A 23,277-nucleotide genomic window follows, 5' to 3' on the forward strand; every position below is an offset into this window, starting at 1 on the left:
TATACAATGTTGACAGAACAGAGGAGACGATAAATACAGCTAGGATAGGTTGTACATAGTTTTTGCGGGCTGCCACTGTTTCTTCTGTCTATATGGCCACTAAGGGCACATTCACACCAGGATAGTCCAGGGGACTCAATTCGATTGGGTGGAGGATGCCGAAAAAATTTCACACCTTCATTTGGTTCGGTTCACTTTCACACTGCACTTTTTAAACATCACGCAGTTACAACAGCTGCTCGTTCAAGGGCGGTATTGCCTGAAACAACCACTGACCAGGAAGAAAAAAAGCATGAGGAAGAAGAAAACCCGGCTCATCAATTGGTCAGGACCGAAAACGGAAATCCATCCCCTTCAGCCGGCTTGGTCACCACAAAAACACCACTCCTCTCTTTTGTTCGCTGGATAGTCAGCTTGCATTTCCCACTGTAAGCAAACTGCACCAGGGTTCACTTATTTGGTCCGCACCAGAGTTCGAATGAGTGTTCACACCACTCCAAACAAACCGAACTACCCGTGGAAGCGGACCAGGGTTCGTTTAAAGCGGACCAAACAGCGCCAGTGTGAATGCGTCCTAATGGCCTATTTCCACCAAATGCGTGTTGGTTGCGTCTGGGCTCCAGCACGGCAGCGGAGCCGATAGGATTCAATTCTAGTCAGTGTGTGTGCTTCCACTGGCTGCGGCTGTGCTGCGTTCCGGCTCTGTCTCAGCTCCGGCACTCCGGAGCCCTCCGCAACAGATACGCAGGACTTCTATTTTTGCCGGACGCCGGAGCACAACGCAGCAATTCAGCACAGAGCAGATCGTGCGGGGCAGGAAGTCGTGCACAGAAACAAAATAAAACATCCGATTAATTTTCAAAACAAAATACACAGTGTTCACGGCGGATCATATTTCCCTGCACTACACCTTGAAAACTACATAATGGGCAGAGGCAGGCCTGAAGTCAACAGGCCAGAGGTTTTCAGACGTCATTTCACCCCGTTAACACCATGGACAAGGAGATATTAATCATGGCAGTGCACCAAGATGTCTTCCGGCAGAGCTGCACCGCTCCACACAGCAAACGCAGCTGGTGGGCATTGACGGATGGCGGAGAACATAGTGGATAACCAGCGCTGCCGTTCCGCAACGGACACGCATCCAGTGGAAATCCGGCGTAAGAGACCCCTTCTTAACCCAGTATCATTGTTAACAGATAGGGGGCAAAACTCAGTCCTCATTCTGTGTAAAAACACCTTCTTGAGTTTATTTGAAGACAATACGGGGCCTCGTCAGAGAGAATCAGCCAAATAAATCAATTATTTTCCAAAGTTAGAACCTTTTAGAACTTAAATTCCTCTTTGTGTTACCGTCCCTCTGCTGTGGCTCGAAGCACTAAGAGGGAATTTCTTACTAAATCTGGAAGACACCCACTTGATCTGACTAACTCTGACTGCTGGAGCCTCGTATTAGCTTCAGCTGAACTTTAAAATGCTTCTTTACATAGAGCGAGGACTGAGGATTTTGACCCTCTCACTTTAACTGAAATAGCTTCAGGACGGGATCTCTTTGTGGCAGCTACAGATAAGGAGGGGACTAGACAGTTAAAGCAGCCAAGAACTCTGATAACATATATGTATATGGCATGTGAGTATTTTTTAAAGATGCACTTGAAGGGTTTCTGCAGACGTCCGACACTTAAAGGTCACAAAAAAAGGAAAGCTTTCCGATAAAGGCTCTGTGAGGTCATGACTTCAGCCACAGTTACTGCTATTAAAAGACACTAACAGAATCACCCCCGTCTTCCAGCTTGTGTTTGACTCACACATTATCAGCTGTTATGGGTAAAACGTTGACGCTGTTGCTGTTCAGCTCGCCGTATGACACATAACTGACAGTAAAGTGAACTGGTCTTAATCACGGTTACTGTCTGACCCAAACAAAGTGTTACAAAGGTTGAGGAAGTTGATGCAGCCGCAGAGCCGAGAAGCCCTTCCTGTGAGAGGCATTTAATGTACCTCAGTGAAAGTCTTTTAAGATCAGATAAACTTTACTAATCCCACACTGGGGAAACTCACAGCTTAGAGCGGCTCCAGAGACAAAAGCAAAGAAAAGAAGTGACTGAATGATAAATAAAAATGAAACAAAAGAAAGCTGAATCACTGCAAACATATTTCATATGGTATACTGGGTTCATCCACAACTCACACCTGCATTGTTTCAAAGCAATTACGATTTAGGGCCTGAAGGATCTTTTTGAAGAACCTACTTACTTTAAAGAATGCAGTCTTGACGGGGCAGAGGTTTATTAGATTATTGTTAAGTATACTGTGATGCAGTTGTTGCCCATTGGCACTTTGAAGGCCTTGCTTTATTAATTATTTATCAAGTTTCCTATTCATGTATTGATGCTGTTGTATCACTCACCATGCAAACATGTCCCTACAGGTTCACCTACTAACGCAACCTGCAAGATTTGGAAATGTATGTTTTTGAGAATGCAGTTTAACGTTTAGGACTTTGAGCATTTAATTATATGAACCTCCCTTTTTAATGTAAACACTCTTGAGTATGTTTATAATTATCACTAAACGGTGTGTTTTTACTTTACCTTCCTTGTCAGGTAGAGTAGGGCAATAAAAGGATAAATAAATAAAGGGATAAAAGATATCGGTAACGCTGTGTGCTGCATTCACACACGTTCACACACTAATGGAACAGCCATGGGGAGCATTTTGGGGTTCAGTATCTTGCCCAAGTATACTTTAACATGCAAGCTGGATGAGCCGGAGATTGAACGATCACACGCACAGTACAGGAGGAGATAAAGAGCAGACCTGCCCCTCTCTCTCAAAGTCGGGACTGAAATCCAATCAAACAGTACAACTAGGCAGCGCTGATCAAAAAATAAATCAAGGTTTTGATACCACACTGTTTATTTCTCACCTAAAATGTTTTAGAAACATGTTTCAGCTTACAGTTTAATTGCAAGAGCAGGAGATTTTTTCTTTCCAGTTGGGCACCACTGTTTCAAATGGAAGTTCACATTATGTCACCAACTAACTGGAGCAGCAATTGCGTGGCACCAATTTCAAAAATATTTGCAATTGTAGAGACATCCTAGATTTATCAAAAACCTATCTTTCCAGCGGTGATGTACTCACCTGTTGTACCAGTTGAACAGTAACCAGTTCATTCCCTCTAACTGGTATTCTCTGAGCTGGTTTCCGTTCCGGTAATCTCTGGAGCGCTCCAACTTCTGCCATTTGTCTGGAGGAGGACGCTCCTGCAATATGAACACACACACACAAACATTGTTCTGTCTTATTCCATTCTGTCATGTCATCAACAGGTGTTTTTACAACTTAAAGTTTCGATTTCAGTGATAATTACAAACAAACAAAATGTAACTAGCTACTTTTGCTTCAGCTTAATTATTAAAAAAAAATATGACTACTGACAACTGTGGCTTTATTAGATATGATGTGAAAGGGTTTCCTTTCATTCACACAGATTTTATCCAACAAAAGAACTTGAAGAATATCGGGTATTAAAACTATTTGCTTCCCCTGATAAATGAGTTGTCCCATTTTTATTTTTAAGTGTGAGATGACTCCAACTGTGATTTTGGAGATGACATGGAAGAATAATAAAAAGAAGTGGTGCAACAGATTGCTGCTGGCAGGGTGTAATAAGTGATAATACTAGTTTTGAAATGAATAACAGCTAAAGAGCAGAAATAATTTGCTCAGGTCTCGCTCCTGTATCTCTCAGGAGTGCAGAGAGACTCTAGAAAATTGCTGCTATTTGAGCAGCAATTTTGTATTCAACATTCAGCAAAAGTAAATGTGCTGTTAGAACGGTCAGGAGACTGATGACTTCTCTGTCACAATCCTCTCTGTTCTGCCCACGTTGGACGGCCTCTCCCGTGGCTTCACACTGATGCCCACAGTAAACAGAGGAGCACAGATGTAGAGAGGAGATTTTACATGGTTTTGATTGTGAGGATTTTCAAAACCTCAATGTCACCTCCAAAAACAAACGTAAACCCAGACCTGATGGTGCAGAAGAAAGAAAACCCTCACAGCACTGATTGCATTTGCACTCATTAGCACCGAAAAAGAAAACAAGGCCGGGTTGGTGATTTTGAGGGAGCGTGGTTGTAGAGATGTGGGCAGCAAAGGTTGTCTGCTCTGCAGGAAGTACTGGAGATGAAAAATAAAGCCATAATGTTGCTGTGGTGTTGTGCAGTTTCCCTTTTTCTTTCATCCACCCACAAACGTAAACTCAAAATGTTAATGTTTTTGCTCACTGTTTATCTGAAATCGTCTGGTTCCAGACATCTAAATCGCCGCCCACATCTCCAGATCTTTTCAGCAATTCAAATAGGTCTGGTGATTTGACGGCTGTTTGCGTGGCTTGAAAAGCAACCGAGCCAATCAGAACTTTGTGGGTGGGGATGAGGAATAAAGACGTCATCTTCTGGTACCACAGACAGAAAAACTGCCAGAAAAATGGTGTGGCTGCAACAGACAGTTATACAAGATTTCTTAAATCTATTTACAGGAAATAAGAAGTCATAAATTAGCATATTTCTTCAGCTTACAAATTGAGGACGTCAGTGGTTAACTGCCAAGAGTACTGTTGACCGGATATGCATTTCCGTCCAAAGGTTAATTCTGCTGCTCTTCAGTTTACTGCATCGCACACCACATAAGTCAGATGGGAGCTAGCTAGCGGCGCTACTCATTTGTTGATATACCACTTGTAAAACCCTCCCGACCCAATGGCGTTGCTGTGGAAACATTGCGCTGGCCTCTCCTAAGTAGGGTTGGGTCAGTATGAGAAAAAAAAAGTTTGTTTTTTTTAAACAAACAAACAAACAAACAAACAAACAAACAAACAAAACAAAAAACAAAAACGCATCAAGTCGGTAATACTGAATTTTCGCCACTTGGGGGCACAATTGATTCATTTAAAATAAAAAACGACCTTAGGACAACACAGTGACAGTAACAAGTTGTTTCTTTTATTCCTTACAAATAAATTTTGCAGCTTACTCAATCAGTGCAAACAAGGGTTGCCTCCTTCGTCTGGCTCAAAGCCAAAGTGTTGCCATAGTGGCGCATTCTTTGATTTCGTCGAGACTAAATTGTCCACCATTATCGACTCCCCGTCACTATTAAACAAACTCCAGGCTACAGTAGAGGCCTCAGCGCATGCGCACTCGCACCCCCTATAAGCATAGTGGACTCCGTATAAAAATGTCCGTGAAAAATCCCTGCGATGTGAAAAATACATGCCGAACAGTCTTCTGTGTGACACTGGTGCACAGAGCGGAGTCAGCGCAGCCGTGCTTTGCGCGCACAGGGCTTGCAGACGTCCACTTTTACCAGGCGGACCTCCGCAGCGTCCGCTCCGCGTACATTCCGCCGAGTATGCGGTCTGGTCGGTCTCCAAAAAAAAAAAAAAAAAAAAAAAGTAACTAACCCTACTCCTAAGATTGCCCCAGTGAGAAAACAGCTAAATTTTTGAGCCTCAAACCTCCTTTAGCATCAGATCTGTTAGCACAGTGTCAACACTGCTAGTGCTGCTAACATGGTTAACAATGCTAAATAAGTTTTGCTGCTGAAAATGAAGCCGCTTACTCACCAGGGCGACCTTGGGGAAGACCTGAGGGTGGACAGAATATATCCGTAGCAGCACCATCCCGCCATCAGGATGATGTTACCAGCAGTAATTGTGAATGGGCTGCGCTGCTAGCTAGCTTTCACCCAATGCAGGGGGTGTGCAGTGCAGAGCAGCCGAGGCTAATGCTAGCTAACTAGTGGAGACTGGAGGGTAGGCAGTGGGCGCTATGTTTCCACATGTTAATGCAGCAAAGCCAACAGACAATAAAAAAAGGCAAAACAATAAAATTTCACAACCTCTAAATGGAGAGCAGTTTGAAATGCTGCACTAAAGCTCAATGAGTCAATGAAGCGCCAGGCTAAAAGATAAGGCCTCTTGCATCACTCACTTCATTTTGCTGTTTTCTTTTTCTTAAAAATGTACTAGTTCATCATCAGTTAATGGGCTACTTCGAAAGCAAAATTAACTGACCCTGGCACCCGTATTTCAAATTTAAGTTAACTGCTTCAAGCACATGGTATGGCAGCTTCTGCGCTGACTGAAGACGGACAGATGGGATGATTATGTCAGTCACTCTGGTCAGAAATCAACAAACATGAGTAGGACTGCAACTGACAATTATTTTCATTGTCAATTAATCTGTCGATTATTTTCTCAGTTGATCAATTTGTTGTTTTGTCTATGTAAAAATGTAGATCAGTTTTTCCTAGAGCCCAAGATGATGTCCTCAAATGTCTTGTTTCTTCCACAACACAAAGATATTCAGATTACTGTCATAGAGGAGGAAAGGAACCAGAAAATATTTACAATTAAGAAGCTATCGTCAATATATCGGTTTTTTTTTTTGTTTTTGTTTTTTTTTTGTGTAACACTGACTGGGAATTGTCCAAGACATTTAAGTTATGGGAAAGCTAATAAACATTTTGAGAGTCAAATCTGAATCTTGACATCAACTAAATGAATGCCTCAGTACAGATAGTTGTATAGATATTGGAAGATTTCCAGACAACCAATCATTCTTACTTTATATATTTGTTATTTGGTTTGTGTATTTTATTGTATTTTATTTGTGTGTGTTGTCATGCTGTTCTATGTATTTCTCTGCAAAGATTCAATAAAAACTGAAGCAAGAACAAGTGATCATCAAATTAGTTGGCAATTCATTTCAGAGTTAACAACTTACTGATTAATCACTGCAGCTCTTGATGTCTGAGCGAATAAGGAGCAGATAAGAAATGACAATTCAGACTGATCATCAGGCTCCATCTGAGGTTGGCTGCTACAGTGACAGTGTATTGTTGCAAGGTTTTATTTTATGTCAAAGTCTTACATAACATTATGTTGCTCTTCAGGTGCAATCCACTATTTATTTTACATGTACAACAACTTGATAAAAGTGCTTACACTATTTATTTCTGATTTTATGAATGATTATGTTGTTTATTGTTTGTACAGTGACAATAAAGTCTTTCTATTCTATTCTTCTATTTTGTTTCATTTCATAAGATTCCAGAATTTTGGATTTATTTGAAGTGATAGTTCTACTGCTAAAAATATTTGGCCAATCAATAATAATTGCAACTTTATCCATACAGTAATTTCAAAAACAACAATTGTCACGTGCCATTCACGTGCACACTTGGAGAGATTTCCAAGATCTGAAAAGTGCCAGTCTCTCCTTAAAACTTCACCGGTGTTTTGTTTCTGCCTTTCACAGATTTTTCTCCTCCATGTCAGAAAAACACATCAAACTACACAGTTTTTTTTCATTTGTACTCGTCTTCGATTGTGTTTCCACTCACCATGTGTCTGAGGTCCGGTGGCAGTTTCTGGATCTCCTCAAACTCTTTGATTTTTTCTGGGTCCAAATCCTCCTGCAGCTCCCACGTCGCCTCCTCGTACGAGAGACTGCACCACTTAACGAGGTAATGGGTCACCTCCTACAACAACACAGAAAAATATAGTGTGTTTGTGTGTGCCAACGACTAAGAGGGTACCGCCACACCGAGGACCTCCAGTAATAACCATTTTCAAACACTGCTGGGAGAGAGCGTCTGTGTTTATGTGTTACCTACCTCTCCAGTCTCAGTGTCTGTGGTTACAGCCACCTCCAGCACTCTGTCCGCCTCGACGTAGTCTGGATTAAATAAGTCCTCATCGGGCTGGAGAAGGGGACAAAGAGATAAAGAAAGAGAAGACGACAAGAGATTAATGATTATCCATTATTAATCAGGTCAGGGGTTTCTTTGATAAAACAGTCAGCGCAAAGAATGTCAAATAAGCAAAAATACATGTGTTATGTCTTTCCACCCTGTGTTGATCAGGCCCATTCATTATGTACCTGAAGTCATTGTGATTACACTTTCCAAACAACTTTGTGACGAGCTAAAATTGCTTTAGTAATAGCTTTGTTAGATTACTAAACACAAATTAGTCCAGCCCGACTCACAGTGAGGAGATAAGCCTTCCATCCAGACACGAGCAGTCGATAAGGACAATAAAAAGAAGATGATGTTAACTGTTACCTCAGTGAACAGGTGTTTCATCTGCGCCTGTTTGGTCCTGAAGCGTTTAATCTTCTGGTGGATTCTGGGATCTTTCTCCAGCTCTTCCAGAGTGGCCCACTTGCAGTGTAGGTAGGAACTACAGTAACACACAACAAAAGGAACGACAGGGATTTCATTTCACAAAGCACATGTATTTTGTTTGCACGTTTGTACATTACAAAAATCAATAAAAAAAAAACATTCAGCCCAGGAATAAAGACCCATCCAAAAACTCAATACCAATCACACTATGACTTCTCTCCACAATCAAATCAATATAAAGCCCTGTGCACGTAGGGAGAGAAACCATAGAAACAGGATAGTCCAGGGTCCATAACACATTACAGACTAAAATTTAAGGACTTTCAAGCACTATTTTTTCAATGTCAAAGACTTCACTCGAAGCAAATAATTATTTTACGCCCCTTTTTGGCATAAGGGTTTTAAAATCCTCAACAAAACATTTAAATATCATGAGAGCTACAGTACCGACACAACTGAAACACACATTTTCCCACACTTTGAAAAGTTCCAGTCCCTGTGATGAGTGGCCTGCACACAGCGCAAGAAGAAGAAAGAACCTAAGTACTTGCCTGATATCAGACAGCATTGTAAACTCGTTACCTAATATGAAGACAGCTAAAATCATCTTTAAAACAGAACACCTGAAGGAATCATGAGGAAACAGTGCCGGCTGGAATTTAAGTTTCCATTTTTGGTGGAGCAATGCCAGAGAGAGGAAAACAAATCCCGGAGAAAAGTCAGCTCATTGTCGGGATACTTCGGTGAATTTCAACCAGCTCTGTATCATGGGGCAGTATGTGTAAATGGACTGTGGTGAACTTCCCTCCATCCTACCAGCGCTCCTATTTCTCCAAGCACAAAACTGACTGCTCTTGGGTTGTTGCTCAAACTGCAGATTGTACTTCCGCACTTTCATATCGCCTGCCACCACAGACACAAAGAGTATAGAGGTGGATCAAGAGCATGAGAGACCCGCCTGTATTACTATACTAGCTTTTTTTTGCCTAAAATGTTTTCAGAAACATATTTTAGTGCCCTGTTTAGCTGTAATATGAGTATTTGTGAACAGGATGTGGGTGTTATACTGTTTGCGGTATTGTGAAAACAGAGGCTGAAAGAACTGAGATCAAACTGTAAACTTAAGCCGCTCTGATCAAATACGTGCCAAGATTCTGTTACTGTGTTGCCTATATCTCGCCTCAAATGTTTTCAGAAACTATTTTAGCTTATCGTTTAACTGTAATTTGAGATTGTTTGTTACCTGCTGGTTGCCATATTGTTTCCTGTGGAAAGCTCACATTACTTCACCCACCAGCGGGACCCTTTATTGTCGTGCAGTGCATTCTGATAGTTTCCAGTCCTTCTTCTCTGTTTTCTCTGGACATATAGCACAGATTTCAAGAGTATAACCCCTTTTCCACAGTCATGGGCTGGCTTGGCTTGGCTTGGCCCGTCAGCCCAGCACAGCATTGATTTGAATTTCCATTACAACAGGGCTACCTGCTTCAAGCTGTGTCTTTAACTGATGACAGCTTTTCTTGAATGATGACGTTTAAAAGTGCCAATCTATGGCTAAAGTCCCCCGTTATTTTTGCTGCATGTGTTTTTCCATCACAAAGCAGGGCAGGTAAAATAAGTTTACCTGTTGGAGGTGAGCTGTTTGCAGAGGTGCAGTAAGAGCCTGCTGTCTTCAGCTCTTCATCAACATCTCACTGTGGCTGTTTCTGCTTTTACTTTCCTCCCTGCTGTATTATTACACTTGCCTCAACTGAAGAAAAGCTGCTGATAAAGTTTCGCTAATTCTGTAATAAACACATTTCAATTCCTATAAGGTCCTAAAAATAAAAGTCCCTTGTTATTTTGCTATGTGAAAACTTTTATTGTGAAGCAGCAAAATAAGGAAATGTTGAGTTTTTGAGTCGCAACTTCACACAACTTCTAATACGGCGGATAGCGAACATGAAACAATAAAATAAAGCAGATATATCTTAAGTAAAAACAGGATGCAGGAGAGAAACTAAACTCCAAACCACAGAGATTCAGTTAGAAGCTACAGACCTACTGAGAGATGAACACACTGAGACTTTTAAAAACGCCTTTCTCTCTGGTCTCCTGGAGACAGAGGTGAGGAGAGTCTCACAACACACACGGTTTGTTTGAGGGGAGGACAGGGGTTATCGGGGGTTGGGTGCGGGTGGCGAGACGTCCCAGCTACCTGCTTGAGGACGGGCGGCCCGGCTTTTGGACCACCATGCCACACCTGCGCGTCTAAACTGACAATGGAAACACAAATTGCCGCAGCATTGCTTTATTTGGTGCAGCCAAAAGTGACAGTGGAAAGAAGGTATATTTGTATCTTTCTACTGCACAGACAACCCAATTATAGGAAAAGATCATCTTTCCAGCTGTAAAATACTTCTTGAAGCCTAAAGATGGTAGAAGGAATGATCGGAATTCAAAACGAGACTTAGGGTCAGCGAACAGATAGAAATGTTTTTAAACAAGCAGCAGTCATGATGCACATCCTCCACTGTATCCTACGACTGTTCAGGCAATGACCTTCTGCACCACACATCACTGAATCTTACAGAATGGGGAAGAATGAGGATGTCTCACTCGCTGATGCACTGACAAAGAATTCCCTAATCATTAGTCGATGGGAAAGAAAGCAGAACAAATGTTGTTACTATGGCTACAGTTTGACATGCATGATTTAATCCATAAACCACAATCTATAAATGGACAAATATAAATGTCACTACAGTCTTTGCTGTGCAGAAGCATGCAGTTACTCAGCTCCCAATGCAACTGTTTATGCATTTGATAATGTATTATGTATAATGATGATTTTTACACTACAAATATTAGACTTTGGCACTTTCTCTATAACTTTATAATCTGTGAATACATTATTCTAAATAAAGTCATGGAACAGTAAAGCGTTCACATCCATTCAGTTTGATTCAGCTCGCCATGTTTTATTCATCACCCCCGAGAATAAATTACAATCATAATAATGATGGTACGGTATATGTGTGTAGGAGTTTTCTTAAAGATACAAAGTGCTGGAACAAACGGCAGCGTCTCCAGAGATCCTCAGGCTGGCTAGAGGAGCTGAGCCTCGGTGAGAGGATGAAAAACTGTCTGCGCTCCCTCAACAGCTACTGCTGAGAAGCACTTTACTGACTCTGGAGAATAAACCGCTGTGAAAACACAGCCCATGTGTGCTAAGTCAACTTCTCTGGGAGAAATCAATGTCATAAAAACTATTAACCAAGTAGCTCTAACAAAGTCAAGACACTCCTAAAATGTTTTCATCAATCATGAGGCTGAATCCAACACCTCTGAGGTTGCTCATGTGCATGGTTGCGCCCAGGACGGGTTGTAGATTCACTAGGGATGATTTTTTTTTGAACATGTAAGTGTCTGTCATCAGGTGGTTCAGTGATTAGCTTGAAGAGGCAGCTCTTTGGGTCTCAGCCATTGTTCTTTCTGGATGGAGTTTACATGGTCTCCCAAACTCCAACTGACGCACACAGTACTGGTGAGAACAAATGCCACAAGTACTAACAGCTTCGTGAACAATAGAGTAATAAAATCATTTCAGACAGCTTGTGGTTCCTGAATCCAAGAGAAAAAAACCTGATTCTTATCCTATAGAGATGCAAAATTGTACTTGTACAGGCAGGTCTGTTACTAAACTGCACAGTAATCCATTCAACAGCTATCAAGACAATTCACTGTGAACTACAAATGGCAACCTGCCGGTCGCGCCAGAGGTAAAGTCTGGGCATCAGCAAAGTCAGTAGAGATCACCCGTCTGAGTTACATCAACATCTGAGGAAAATTTCACAGTAATCCATCCAACAGTTGTTAAGATATTTCAGAGTGAGCCAAAGGAGGCGGACCTACTTACACTGTCACACCTAGAGTCACACCAACAACAAAACAGTGTGATCATATGGTACATGACACACATATAATTCACTCAACAGTATATCAGGTTCACCTTCGCTGTGTAGTACAATCCAATACTAAAGCCCTTGTTGTTCACACCCTGTTCACACATTCACACCTGGAAGCTGCTCAGAACAACCACAGTCTGCTCTGTTTGCCACTGAGCAGCTCCACTGAAGTAGCAGGGGCCTTGCTTGAAGGAACCTCAGTGGTGCTTATGAGAGGGGATTAGGAAGTGCTGCTTGTTCACTGTCCTGCCAACTGCTGACTTTTGATCACAAGCTACCTTCTGACCTTCAGGCCACAACGGCCCCATAAGGCCCAGACACACCAAACTGACCTCAAAGAAATAGCTTCACGTCGCCTGTGTCTTGGCCAAAAATCTGAATATGAACACACTGCAAAGACTACAGTAAGAGGTAATAACCCTCCACACCAGCAGACAGCAGTTGTCTGTAATCATCATTCAAAAAAGGAAATCGGAAGACCGTAATACTGCTAGTTAGCCAGTTCACACATTAACAACATAATCCAACGTTGAAAGAACAAAGCACGACCAACACCAACTAACAAAGCAATATGAGATGTTTCTGCTAAAGAGCTCAGTGGCTAAAGAAAAATAATCTTACCTTATGTAACATGTTTGTTTGTTTACTTTCCTCACTTCTTGTCCCTGAGCTGAACTGCTAATCAGAGTGATTTTATTCACTGGCACTCTGAAGGCGATTGAACATGCTGAATCAGGTGAAGCCAACAAGAGCCAGTGTTGCAAGACACAACACAAAAAGTAGAGCAACGGATGCCCAACACTGGCCGATTGTCGGCTTGGTGTGTCAGGGCCTATAGACCCTTTTACTGTTAGTAAACAATATGACATTTTTGGTGGGCGGGGCTTAGCTGGAGGCAATACAATAGAGTGTGCCAGGGCTGACATCAAAACCCGGAAGTTTAGCACTGCGCTGGTTCCTGGAAGAGAAAGTGAATGTGATTTTTACATTGCGTTTTGGATTATGTAAGAAAATAAGCTCTGTGGCTAACACAAGTTTATGATACTTACAGGTTTTGTTCAGCGAGATAATCTTCACATATGAACACCTTTCATACCGCATTTGAAGCTTAAATGCGATCGCCAGAAGTAAAAAGCTAACGTTAGGCTTTAACGGACTACATGACTACTCCACGGTCGCATGACTCTTGATGTCACCGCCACTAAGCTTTCAACTGATTTCGGCCGCTTTATTTTAAAAACATTGTATAATGGGGAAATCGGACTTTTTAAGCTAAATAAGAAGTTGTAATGGCGGACTGCCAGCACTCTCGCCTGTTCGGGGGTGATGATGTTTAATGTCCCCGACAGAGTTTGTAGTCGTATTGAGCAACTTGTTAGCAACCGCCTTTTTTACGACACATAAAAGCTTCAAAATTCACAAGTAGGGTATTTACTGACGTGTTTTATGTTGTAGAACAAAACCTGAAACTCTCTTAAGCTTTTGTTAACTACAGACCTTATTTGAGGCATTTTACCAAAATCCCATTCAAAAAATGTATTGACTTTTAGACGAGAGAACCGGAAGTGCTAAAAGCGCTAACGGAGTTCCGGGTTTACTGGCACACTCTATTCTCTACAGATATTAGCTGGTGCTAGCTACCAAGTTCTGTTAGCTCCTTAGACAATGGAGGAAACTGAATGAAGTAAACACTGACCTACATGTTGGCCAGACCCGTATGCTCTCACTCAGTGGATGGATGATGTCACAGGAAGCTTTGTGGTTGATTACTTTGCCAGTCTTAGAAAGTAGAATGACGCTTGAACATTTTCCTCCAATTTGTTTTGCTATTGAAGCTAACATTAGCTAATGTGCTAAAAAGTTAGCGTTCCAGAGAAATCCAGTATTCCTCTTAATCCCTCCCCAGTTTCTGATGAGGTGGACATGATAACCCTTAATACACATAACGTTATTCATCCCTACAACAGGAAATACTTTTTCCCTAACCTGATATGAAGTGTGCGCTGCACATGTGAGCATTTTTGATGATGGCCTCCGTCCAGTCCTTTCGTCTTATTACATTTAATCATAGCTGTTTTAATTTTTGTTGATGGGCAGTGGCAGCTATGTTATCAAATTTAAGATTGAGTCATGACTCCTTCTATTCTGGCTCCCAATAACACAACACGATGACTTTTTAAGACTCCTATGTAGCCTACAGCCTTGTGGTGGTGAGACCTGTTTTGCCTCCGACTAAAGATGACATCATTGTGACGTCGGCCCTAAAGGGGTCAATAACATCATGGTGACACGTGAGATCTCAACGTTTTTTTCAGCCTGAGTCCTGAGCGTCCTTTTGTAATAGGTATCTGAAGATACCGAGTCAGATCTGATATTTATATTGACCTAAAAGTTGATTAAATATGTATCAGACACATTTCATTAACAGCTGTATCCTACTTAATTTGACACACCTTCTTTTGTTTCACACTACTTGATCCAAACACTCAGTTTCCTGATTCAAAACAATGTTGAGGAGCTTGAATGATTGATATGAATAAAAGTTTAACTGGAAGAATGCAACTCCTGATGTGATGCGATCCACTAAAGGAGCGACACAGTATCACTAGTTGGAGTTGCTGGGGCGGCACTACCAGTTCAGACACTCCCTCAACCTGTGCCTCTTCAACACTGAGCACAAAACCGATAAGAAAAAGTCCTCGCTGTTCACATTCTGCCAACACAAAGCTTGGCGCAATATATCTGTACGAATTTAGAGCCTTCAGGGTGTTCTTTAAATGTCAAAATATAAATTACATTTAAATGTATGAATAAGCAATGATGAAGAGAGACTCACAAATTTCTGTACTTGACATAAAACTCCTCTGTCTCCTCCGGTTGGTCCTCTGATGATGTCTAGAGAGGGATTAAGCGAAGAAGAAACAAATATATAAAGAGCAGCAGAACTGATTTTTAAATGACAGGGGAAAACAACATAAAACATAATGCATGTGTGTGTGTGTGTAGGTGTGTGTGCACTCTGTCGTCCTCACCTCTTTCTTCACTGTTTTGACGGACAGAATTTTCTCAATGATGTTGGCCTCGTCCTCAGGTGGCTCCTGAGGGACAGACAGACAGGAAAGATTAGCTGCCAGCAAGAATGAAGGTCAGTTCACAGAGCCTGTGATCACACGGCAGCGATGTAATAAAGACTTGAATCGAAGCAAAGCATTCACCAAGCACCTCACATCAGACAGAAAAGGTAACCATGTTTATATCAATGATACGACACAGTCAAACAGAAGCGTTGACTGCAGCCTCCAACAAGATCATTAAACTGAATCAACACCTCTCAAACACAGTTTCAACAAGAAGAGAGCATTATAACCTTCATGAAGTTACTGCAAGCAATTTAAATTACTGAAATTCAGGTACTGACACCACTTAGATAAAAAAAAAAGAAGAGATCGTCTTCTGTCAAACACTGAGACCGAAATGATTATGTGACAGCAAGAATTTGGCTGGCAGTATTTTTCAGATATGCTAACACAAGTTTTGGTGGAGATGTGATAGACACACAATAACAACCAACTATTTAATTAAAAACATCCACATCTCCGACAAATCCAAGGTGGGCAACAGATCATTTTATACTTTCTTATACATTATTTAATTATTTCAAACTAAAATGAAGTGACACAAGACAATAAGAGAAACTGAAATAAAGAGACAAAAGAAAGACAGTAGATACAAAACAGCTACAAAGAGAGGTCGTCCTTGTCCTTCCTTACCAGTGTTACTTTTGTTAACAAAATCCAAGACAAAAAATGCTTTTTTATTATGACTAATGCCTACCTTACACTGGAAGACTTTGGAAATACATTTAAAAGACTAGTCTGAAACACTCTGACATCTAATGTGAGTTTTTAGTCCCACACTATTAGATTTAGCAAAGACTAGGGATCTTGTAGTGTCACTATTTGGAAGACTACAGCTAGATTCCTTATGAGATTATTTCCCATCCTGCACCTATTGGAAAATGTTACGCCAAACTCCCTTTTAAAAATATGACATATTACCAGTGTCTGCAAAAACACAGAACTTCAGAAACACATGACAAAAGGCGTCATACGTCGACAGTTTTCTCGTCAATTCGGCATCAACAGAATCCACACAGATGAACTGCACATGTGTACAAACTTCACATTTTGGATTCTGTCACCTCAACTTCTAGTTTCTGTTGGTGAGCTGTGATACTTCAGTGTCAGGAGACTGTGGCAATGAGAGATTCAAAACGTAATATTACTCACTAAAATAGGTGCTGGTGGTGGATCAGATACACACCAAATTTAACACTTGCTCACTCCACAACTCCACCAGTTTCTCCTCCTTTCCCACAGCACAAGATAATTCAGTCTTGCTCATATTCCTGCACTTCCCTCGAGTCCCCTTCATGTTGACTGCTTCTTGTTTTCCGGAGAGAGCGCAGCTATTTTTCACTATCAGCATGAGCCAAGAATAAAAACTTCAAATTATATTAAACATGTTTGATTTTGTCTAAACGTCAAGACAAGAAAAAGACTGACTTGTGACAGCTCTGAAAGAATTTTACGACCATCTCAACACTCATAATCTAATTCTGACACTGGAGATTTGTACAAGAAAGTTAAGCTACGTTCAACATTCAAAATGCATATTCTGCCCAGTTGTGAGCCTCGTCTGTCTGTCAAAATAAAAGCAGTGTCTTTAGTTGACTGGTTGAGTGACATGTGCAGATTCCCAGAATCCCAGCCAGGAGATGATGTTCCAAACTGACAGTGAGTTACTGACAGCAGTGTGATGCTTCGGTTGGAAAAAAGAATTGATCTATGAACATACTTCATTTATAATTCGGCAATAAGTAAAACACAATGCACTGCTTCACGGGGAGACGGAGAAATGCCCTTTGGCAACACATTTGGTGGGAAGAATACATCCAACCTGAAGAGACACCTGAAGGCACAATACCCTGCTGTTTAGCTAACTAACATTGATGAGTCTTTCCTACCTACCTAAGCATATAAATTTGCCAGTGTTAAGTCAATGTTACTGGGCAGTCGACTGTCACCTTGATTCTACTTCTCAATATCTGTGTCTGCCTAATTCAGTAAGTTCAAAGAGAGAAAGCATTTTGATTAAGAGTTCACTAAAATGTGATGACTTTTTGTTGACTGACGCTAAACTAAAAGTTCTGAGTTGCTGTCGACTAAAACTAGACAAACTATGAAGCATAAAAATAACTGAAACGTGACTAAAGCTAATAAGAATTCTGGTCTAAAGATTTAGACTGCCAGTATCAACACTGTTCCTTACCTCAGCCTGCCACGCCAGAGCAGTGGCATTGAGCGCCGAGATGCGACCAGCTCCAAGAACTGCGATCGTCTCTCCGTCATCGTCTACCACCTTGAAGTCCAAATCCTCGTTGTACTTCCTCCTCTTGACTTGACGTCCCGAACGCCGCTTCTAAAGAGGAAGAACGAGGATGGAGACGGGATAGAAGATAGTTAGGAAGACAGTCCAGAAGTGGAAAATGGGAGGACAATGGGAGGAGGAGAGAGGGAAGGACAGGTGAGATGTAGAGAGGAAAAGAAGGTATATTCAAGTGAAAGAGCAGAAAGTGTTGGAAATAAAGACATATAGACAGCGGAGAGAATAAAAGAAAGAAGGAGATCGAATGACAGAGGATGTGATCAGGAAACAAAGAGAAGGAAGAAAAACGACAAATGCAAATATGCAGGAAACCAGAAAAATGCCAAGGGAAATCTAACCATTTGCTGCTACTTAGCTTTTAATATAAATAAATGAATATTCGATTGAGTAAACTGAACATGCAGCTGAGCCCTTTTACACAGTACCACCAGGTAATTAAAGGTTCAGGAACAAAATGTCTGACACTGTTTATCACAACAGATGTGATGAAAAAATGTGTGTTTGGTGTCATAGTGTCACAGTCATCCTGTATCATTTGTTTCCCAGCTACTGTGGATCCTGTTGTAAGGTAGTTAGATAAACAAAAGGTCAATTAGTCATCAAATTAATTAATTATATTGTAAGGTTTCTGCTCTGGTTTATGCCGACAAGACTGCAGGTGGAATGTGACTGAGTACATTTACTGAAGTACGATATTTAAGGACAAATTTGAAGTACTTGTACTTTAGTATTTCTACTTAACGCGACTTTATACCTCTGATTCCAGGACATCTCAGTGGGAAATACTGTACTTGGTACTCCACAACATTTAACTGACAGCTTTAGGCTAGGTTAGTGCTTGCCATAGTGTCCCTGACACAAAATCTGTGTGTCAAATAATAAAGTCATCACCCTTCTTGTGTTGAGCATGAAGGCACCGAGAGTTGACATGGCGATTAGTCATGCACCTCTGAATTTTGTAACTAGGTGTCCACTGTGTGCTGCGCTTTTCAGTTTAACAGGGACACCTTAGAGTGAAGACTGGCTGAGCAGGTTGACCTGTACAGACACCTGTAATGATCTCTCAGAACAACACTTCCTCGAGAGACCAGAGAGACATCAAATGGCCTTAAGTCATGGGAAAGACAAAGACACCACTGTGAGGAAAGAGGAGACTTCCTGCTGCAGGATGCGGAAGAACATGAGAGATAGCTGTAAAAGCTGAAAGACAGCCACATTGAAAAGAGTGCTGAGAAAAAACAGAATAAAATAATTTCTACTTTGAGGTTCGCAAAAGTAATAATTACTAGGCCTGCCCCCAAATGGTTGACCACACATCAGTTGAACAGAAAGGTCATTAGTTGGCAAGATTTCACTGGTCACTCTATTAGGAGCTGTGCCTTGTCAAAATAAATCCAAACCTGTATGACTGGACCATGTGGGAATTTAATTTGACAGGACAGACACAGGAAGTGTCCACATCAGGTTAATTTCCAGGGCTGGTACCTGCGGTTATTCCACAGGCTAGTTAATAACATGTCGGGCAGGAAATCCAAAGTGTGGGATCATTTTGAGAAGGTGAAGGACGAACCCAAGGTGATATGTAAACTCATCTTCATTGGTCGACTACAAACATGACATATCATCTGAAACATGGAAGTAGCTACATGCCCATTAGCCCACAGCGTCATTAACAGGCGGCTCGCTCAGTGTGTGACGTGCACTTGGAGATAAAATATAGGCCTATATTAATGAAGGTTCATTAGTACGGTTTGTATTTCTCTGTAATGTAGCACAGTGTTAACAATGTTACTGATACTATTCTTTCTCACACCTTCAACTCAAACCACCAAAATATATCATTTAATCGTTCAATTAATATCATAAACATGTAGGTGACTAGTCGGGTAATGGCCTTAAATGACGACTACTGGTCGACTAGGAATATTCTTAGTCGGGGTCAGCCCTAATGAGTAATTTTACTTGAACTACATTAAGAGCATTCTGATGATAATACACACTTTTACTTCAGTAAGGTTTTGAATGACAGAATTGTACTTGTAGTGGAGTATTTACACAGAGTGCTGATAGTGCTTTTAGTGATTTAAAGGATCTGAACACTTCCTAAACCACAGCAAGAATGTCTTGCCAGTTTTAAAGGCTGCAATTCCCAAAACTCCATCTGCTTCCTGTCACAGAAAGGATGTTTCTACTTGTCATAACATGTCAGAATTGATCTCTCGACATTTCATTCTTGTTGCAATGCTCCAATTTCTTCACAACAATCACATGAAAAACTAAAGTCTCTTAACAAGTTAAAAAGTCACCACACATGTCTAAATAATAAAGTATATTTACACCAGTCATTCCACTCAGCCCAGTGTCTTTCTGTCCACTCACCGCGTTATCCAGGGGGTCTTGGCTGTCCTCTCCACCCATGTTGAGGGCTGACATTGAGGTAGTGTCGTCACTCTCCGCCCCCTCCTGGACAGCCAGCTCCTGGTTTCTCCTCTTTCCCTTCTTCTTCTTCTCCACCGGCGCTGCGCCAGGATCTCTGGGAGGAGAGGAATTCTGATGAGTAATTAGCAGCTCTAGTAGCCTGCAGCAGCGTTTTCTCTCTGAGCCAGAGGCTGGAGACTTTACTGCTCCCTGACGATTTGTACAGGGCTTGGCTGAGACAGAACAAATATTTTATCTTCATTTTGTTCGTATCTCTCTAGGTACGGATATTTCCTGCTAATGAAGACAAAGAACAACCACTGGCCAGTCGCTGAGACAAACCAGCTGGTGAGATGCTGGACACAAGATTGGAGCACGGTTTGAAGCAGAAGGCTGCCAGTTTGAATCGGCGGACTGGTCAGAGAATCGGAGCCGGAGAGCTGAATGAAAAAGCAGGATGTTTCCTGGCTTACATCAGGTCTACAGAGGTGCTGATCTCATGACTCATTTGCGTATTTGTGGCAAAATCAACGGAAAGATTGCTTTATTCAAGACTGTAGACTCACAAGTCAGTCTTTAGACGCTTTGCTTAACTAACGACTGATGACTTTCTCCCTGATTTTGTGTTTATATGGGCGGATTCAATTTCAGAGTTTAAAAAAACTCCCTACGTTGCAGAACCAATAGTAAATCTGCAGGGCGGTCCTTCGGTGGCTCACTGAACTATTGTGCTTGTAAACATAGTCCCACTAGAAACATGTGTAGCGGTACAAAATGGCTCAGCCGCGCTCGCAGAAAACGCCGTTGAAGTTAGTGGATGTTTGTGGTGTTTGCGGCGACACATTCTCGCCAACTAAAAGAAACAAACATAATCTTTTACAAGGCCATGATTCATCCGTCCGGCCGGACTACAGAGAGCTTTTAGCTATATATATATATACACATTTTTCACATCACTGTATCACCGTTTAGACTAATCCGATGTTTGTAAAGTCTATAAACACAATGACTGAACAAACGTTACTATTTCTGTTAACGCCCTGTTAGCCATTAGCGGTGTCTGTAATAGGTAATAACTCATTAAACGGTCCGTGAAAAAAATATCTTATCCAGCGGATATCTTAGTTACAACATGATTGAGCTAGCAAAGCAGTTTTGGGAAATCACGATGTCTAGAAAGCATCAGTGGCTGCAGCTGACAGGGACAGCTAACAGCAGCAGCAAAGCTAACATCAGGACGTCATCTGTTAAAAGCCTCCCGTTGTCGGATACGACATGAAACTACTCCAGTTAGCTCAATCATGTTGTAACTAAGACATCCGCTGGCAAAAATATTTTCTTCATGGATGAGCACACGTTTGATAAAACGGAGTTTAATCTCTCAGCATCCATTTTCAAGCTCTTTGTGTGTTTGTTTCCTTGCGGACGAGAAAAGGGGGAGCGCACATTTCCGAGAAGGCGTGTCCTTTTAAAAAATGCAAGAGGCGTTGCTTTGTTGCCGGCCGTTTTCGCCAGTGTGTTAAACACACTTTAGAAAGGAGTGTGCCCAGACTATCAGAAGGCGGAGATCTCTGATTGTCTGGTGGTGAGACTATCAAGACAGTGGCAATGGCAGAGCATCTTTAGCTCATGTTATGGGGTATATTTCAGAGTGAAACGAGCATCGCTTTGAGCAACACCTGATCAAATCATTCCGGGATTTGATCTGATTCTAGACGGGAACAGGGATTTGTCAGTGGATGTCCCCATTCAGTTGGAGAGAACTGATTAATAGGTGGAGGAGGAAATGGAGCCACTTCAAACACAATTTTGCCAGCTGATATCCAAACACACATCTTCGACCTCCACTAACTACTCTGACCCATCAGCTAATGAAGCTACAAGCAGTCCTACATGATGGGAGGGGGTTGGATGGTCACCCCAATGCACATTTGATAATTAACAATAACTAGTATATATGTTCACAGCCCTGAAGGCAAGATGATGCATTGCATGTGTATGGAATATGAATCATTTTAACCTGTTGCAGGAAAAGACATGAGAGTTTTTGACAGAGTACATACACACACTTTCACTGATAAACTTCCAAAGCTTTTCCATGACTTTGAGGCAAATCTCACAATCTCACATTCTCTGAAACATGCTTCAAACGTTACATTGAAAATAAGAAAAAGTCCAAAAGTACATATACTGTGAATGAGCCAGTGTTTGACACATGCAGCAACAATAACAGGGGACTTCACCTGTGGATCAGCTTGCAACTGACCACGTAGTCTTACTTAGTAAAAAATGCCAGCGTATATATCGTGTATTGCCATTCAGCCTGAAAATACCGGGATATGAAGTTTTGTTTTTGTTGTAAAGCTCTCTGAAGCAAATTGTGATTTGTCATACTGGGCTAAATAAATAAAACTGAACTGAACTGATATGGGTCGCAAACTAATGGAGACACACACAAAAAAAACTTGAGATTTTAATGTATTTAAATTGGTTCCTTAAAAAAACATGACATATTTTGCATGCTTTTGTTTTGGTGTGTGTGTGCACCCCAAACACGGAATGCCGAGATCCGTCTGCTGAATGAAAACACTGTCAAAGTGTGACACAAATGCACAATCCTCCACACCACATGTATGAGCTTCTCTTTTGTCAATGCATACAGTGTCTTTCACACAGCAGCCCCACATATGACCCATTTAGCTGCACATGCCTTCGACCTACATTTGACCCTGTCCATGAGACTGCTGTCACACAGAGAGACACTGTGTCTGCAACTGCAGCTCCACTCACATCACTGCTGTGGCACAGTGTTACATGTACAGAGAGTTATATCAGACGTACAACCAGCAGGATTCCTGAGTTATTAAAAGATGTCTTTATTTTGGCACAATGAATTTGGATCCATATACACAGTGACCAGTTTTTAATAAAAGGATTGATGGTGAAAACTTTAAGCATTTATGTTTTATTTAAAAAGATAATTTGTCTGACGCTTTTAGCATTTTTACACAGTCATAGTCTACTCTGAAGTCCGTCATGTGTTTACTGGATCCTTTGTAAGAACTGCACTTTGTTTTTAAATCAATGTTTACACATGTTCGTAATGTCTCACATGTTGCCATAAAGCCATTCATTTTAACTTGCAAAACAGAACGGCACAATTATCTTTAAAATTTTCTAGCATATACTTATTCTGCATAAAGTTACAACACAGGTCGACATAAAATGGGTAAGTTTAGAGCACAGGGGCATTGTCACATCT

General features: G+C 41.3%; 1 protein-coding gene across 5 annotated transcripts in view; it reads right to left on the bottom strand.

Annotated features, from left to right (window-relative positions):
* chd6 (chromodomain helicase DNA binding protein 6) overlaps positions 1 to 23,277 on the bottom strand; it is a 161,450-nt gene that overhangs the window by 51,794 nt on the left and 86,379 nt on the right. For all 5 annotated transcript variants that reach the window (XM_049596903.1, XM_049596982.1, XM_049597135.1 and 2 more), the window contains exons 5-12: positions 19,977 to 20,130; positions 17,481 to 17,630; positions 15,182 to 15,247; positions 14,986 to 15,044; positions 8,140 to 8,257; positions 7,690 to 7,776; positions 7,417 to 7,554; positions 3,148 to 3,269 (exon numbers count right to left, since the gene is read on the bottom strand). In XM_049596903.1, the coding sequence (XP_049452860.1) occupies positions 3,148 to 3,269; positions 7,417 to 7,554; positions 7,690 to 7,776; positions 8,140 to 8,257; positions 14,986 to 15,044; positions 15,182 to 15,247; positions 17,481 to 17,630; positions 19,977 to 20,130 (894 nt within the window). The remainder of the gene's footprint in view (positions 1 to 3,147; positions 3,270 to 7,416; positions 7,555 to 7,689; positions 7,777 to 8,139; positions 8,258 to 14,985; positions 15,045 to 15,181; positions 15,248 to 17,480; positions 17,631 to 19,976; positions 20,131 to 23,277) is intronic.

This window comes from Epinephelus fuscoguttatus, linkage group LG1, assembly GCF_011397635.1.
Source record: "Epinephelus fuscoguttatus linkage group LG1, E.fuscoguttatus.final_Chr_v1".
Lineage (NCBI taxonomy): Eukaryota > Metazoa > Chordata > Actinopteri > Perciformes > Serranidae > Epinephelus > Epinephelus fuscoguttatus.